The following is a 3,723-nucleotide window of genomic DNA, read 5'->3' as shown; positions in this document are numbered from 1 at the left end:
TGTATAAAATTTACTGTCAGAAGATGCTACTAATTTTGTATTTAATTTCCTGAAATGTCAGTAATGGACACTGATAAAGATATAATCCAGATGCACAAATGGATCTTTACTATGAACAGATTAATTTTTCCCTGTACAATATAGTACGTATCATCTCTGTTTAGGAAATTGATGTGAATTATCCATGCATAATCTAACATCTAAATCACTGACTGCAAACAAATTCTTGGTGTTCACATTTAGGTCCAGGTACTCACTGGCTGTTAGGTACCATTAGAATAATCCATATTTTCTAAAGAAAATTATTTTTCCCTCTATGTGGTCAGTTAAAGGACAGGCTTTCACTAGCCCAGTAAATTATTTATGTGATATCAATTAGTCTCCTCTTGCCTTTTTCCCTAACTCATGAGACTGTCTCACTGACAACGGGAGACACAGCGGCAGTGGAGGGATTGGCGTGGCAATGATGTCTGCCGAGCAGCTGTTCTAAAGCATACCTGGGATTTGTTTTAATCAGGTATAGAAAGACAGCAGGCATGGGAATGATTGTTACGAAGTTTATACCCAGATCCCTAGAAGAGAGGTGCAGTACACCATGCAGGGTCACGTGGGGAAGCACCCAGGTTGGCCAGGTGGCAGAAAGAGGGCAAGGGCAAGGCATGCCCAGAGCTTTTATTGGGGATTTTGCGGGAAGGAATGGGTGAGGCAGGGTAGGCATGCTTGGGTTGGATAGTTTGAATAATTTCGGCAGGCTCTGGGCTGTAGGGAGTGATCCCCAGTTGTTCAATACCTCGCCTCGGTGTGACATGGGGCAGGGGGAATGCTGGCTTGGTGTGTGAGAGTTTGACAAAGGATGGTTGGGGTGCGGCTCTGAATTGGTTGGTTTGTATGTCAAAGGGGGGCAAGCAGGGGAGCCATTCACTGTTTCTAGGAATTAGCTAGCTGTGAAAGGAGTCATCTCTTCACGATCAAGGCCCCAAATGCCAGAAGATCAAAAAAATAAGAAAATATAGTTAATATAGCAGTCTTGTCTTGGTCATCAGGCTACATAAATAGATGAATCACTATTTAGCTGGACCTTTGAAAAAATCAGTGGAGTTATTGGAAAGTTAAGTGTGTATATCAAGACCCCACAGTGCTGCCTTTGGTAGCATCTTGACAGTTTAATTTCTCAAAAACAAAATTTTCCCCCAGGTGAAAAGAAAACAAAGTGGCTGACTCAAGTGAGTATTCGTTAGTAAGATTTTTTTTTTTTTTTAAAAGAGGACTATCTAGTACTAACATAAGAGCAAGTGTTTTTCACAGTAACTAGGCACGAGAGTCCTTCTCACTGGCTTGAATCTGGAAGATGCTTGACTGATAATCAAGGCAATGAAAAGATAACTTTGGTGTCTTAGAGTGAGAGTGTACTCAGTTTTCGTGCATTTTAAAAAGTTGCCTCTAACACTTTAAGAAACAAATTGACTCCCTGCTGCAGCTAATTTTCCAGTCTAAGGGCATTTAAGACTCATCTCCCCATCCAGATAGCTTCAAAGAATGACACTGCCAGGACTGACAGACAGAGAGACAACCTTATTGGCAGGGGGTTATCAAAAAGTATGCAACGAAACACCCCGGTTTCTGCTTTAGGAAGGGAGTCATCTTATATCCCTGGCACTTACCATCCTCATTCTCAGTATGAAATTGTTAGGTCGGGCGATCGCAAAGGTTTCATCTAACCGTGACCTTATACACATACAGTGCCTTCACTTTACCCAGGGGAGATTGCCTCTTAAAATAAAATGGTTACATTGAAATAGACGTTTATGAAGGAGTGGTGAATTGGGCTTCATTCTGGATGTTGAGTGCCTTACTCACTACACAGACCCTATCTTTTGTGGGTGCAAACAACTTTTATGCTTAATACATCTGTATTTAAAGGGTTCAGGAGGAACTTAAAAGTATAATTGGACAAGCAGGTGGTTTAGTCCGTTCAGTTTGCAATCTCATGCTTCCTTGACAAAGTGTACGTTGCCTACCAATGCTTCTCATTTGGTTGATATATGAACTCGCGCCCACCACAGGCCAAGGAAGGGGCCAAAGAATATTTTCCCATCGGCCCTAAAAAATACCCTGTTCATACCTTAGAGGTCTCATCGCCCTCGTCTTCATGCACTGAACTGGACGGTGAGGGAGTTGCAGACTTGCTTCCGGGCGGAGATGGGGAGTTGTGGGGAACGTTGCTGCCCCCCATATTCAAACCGAGCTGGGCGCTCAGCTGCGACTGGTTGATGGTGGTCAGCTGGCCATGCGGCATCATCCCCGGCTGCGGCCTGATGTCTGCGGGCCGATCTCTCGGTCTCATGGCCGCCATCTGAGGATGGGAGCTGTACTGAGCTCCTTCCGGGTTCCGTATATCTTGCATCTACAATGAATGAATAGGAAAGAAATAAATTTTCACAAACACATTTCTGGCAAAAATTTTTTTTTTAATTCTTTCGACTGCAGGATGTCTCGCTGAGCCACACACACATTTATTTTCTCCAGGGTAAAATAATCCTGACAGTATATATCACCCTAAAGGACACCAAAAGAATATCAAGACAATAAAATCTGTGGATTCACTTGATATCACATTTCATTACTCAAGATATGATTAATTGTATTTACAGTCTTTCTGTACTAATGAAATGTAGACATGGATCATTAATATATAATTATACATTATGTCATAATTGCAATATATTTATATGCTATAAGCTTCAAAATGTTGATGCTCATTAGAGTGTCTGTCAAAATTATGTAATTATTAGTGATTACAGCATTCACAGCAATTCATTAAACCCTTTTTCAGTTTATCTTGATTATTTAAGAAAGATTTTGGGAGTTAGTAAGTACACTGTTGTTTTTAGTTTAAATCTTTATAAAGTAGTACTGGCCAAAATGATCTTCTAACTACCAAACTCAAACACTTACAGGCCGGCATTCACTATTTGATTAATTGACTATTGAAATGACTACACAGTCAGATTTGAAAGTAAAGCTCTAAAGTTGCAAGGTCACCATATTATTCCTTTATGCTATCTGGGTCACTGTTTTTTTAGCCTTAATGAGACCCACTCTTGTAATTCAAGCAATGAATTTTGTCTTTGTAAGGATTAGAATTAAAAGCATTGGAGGATGAAGCTCTTAAGGTATCTAGAGGTCAAATGTGTTGTATAAAAGGAGAATGGTAGATTTCACTTAACATTTCTTTGGCATTTTCAAACTTAAAGTAATGGGGAATATTTTGTGGTGCTTACAGAGGCAGCTCAGTTTTTCCACTCTGAGGGAGCTTGGGGAATTCGGGCAGGTAGAGGGTGTGCAAAACAAGAGAGAAAAAAAAAGAAAACTGGGGGAAAAAAGATATATGGCTAAAGTTACATGTCGGAACTGTAAAATCAAATTAATAATGTTTTCTTACTCTTTCATTATAAAAGAGAATCCCACACAGTGTCAGATGTTTAGTTATTACCTGTCTGAAAATGTTATTGTGACGTGGAAATACTTTGAAGACCAATTAAGTAAACTAGTCACAGTTTTTGTTTTTGTCTTATAATAACAGAATCATTTCTCTCAGTTATTTTTACCGATCTAGTTCGATCCATCTAAAACTGAAATTGCAGCTGTTCAGGGCGCCCCTGTGTGCCTGTGCTCTCCTCTGTAATAGGTTTACTGCCTCCACCATGAGCTCTCCTAGGAGTC

General features: G+C 40.2%; 1 protein-coding gene across 1 annotated transcript in view; it reads right to left on the bottom strand.

Moving 5' to 3' along the window:
• Positions 1-3,723, bottom strand: part of TOX (thymocyte selection-associated high mobility group box) — a 312,563-nt gene that overhangs the window by 43,846 nt on the left and 264,994 nt on the right. The window contains exon 4 of the mRNA XM_012661394.1: positions 2,123-2,404. Coding sequence (XP_012516848.1) covers positions 2,123-2,404 — 282 coding nt within the window. The remainder of the gene's footprint in view (positions 1-2,122; positions 2,405-3,723) is intronic.

Source organism: Propithecus coquereli, unplaced genomic scaffold (genome assembly GCF_000956105.1).
Source record: "Propithecus coquereli isolate 6110/MARCELLA unplaced genomic scaffold, Pcoq_1.0 Scaffold71, whole genome shotgun sequence".
Taxonomy (NCBI): domain Eukaryota; kingdom Metazoa; phylum Chordata; class Mammalia; order Primates; family Indriidae; genus Propithecus; species Propithecus coquereli.
The sequence above is the reverse complement of the archived record's forward strand: the minus strand, read 5'-3'. Positions and strand labels throughout refer to the sequence as shown.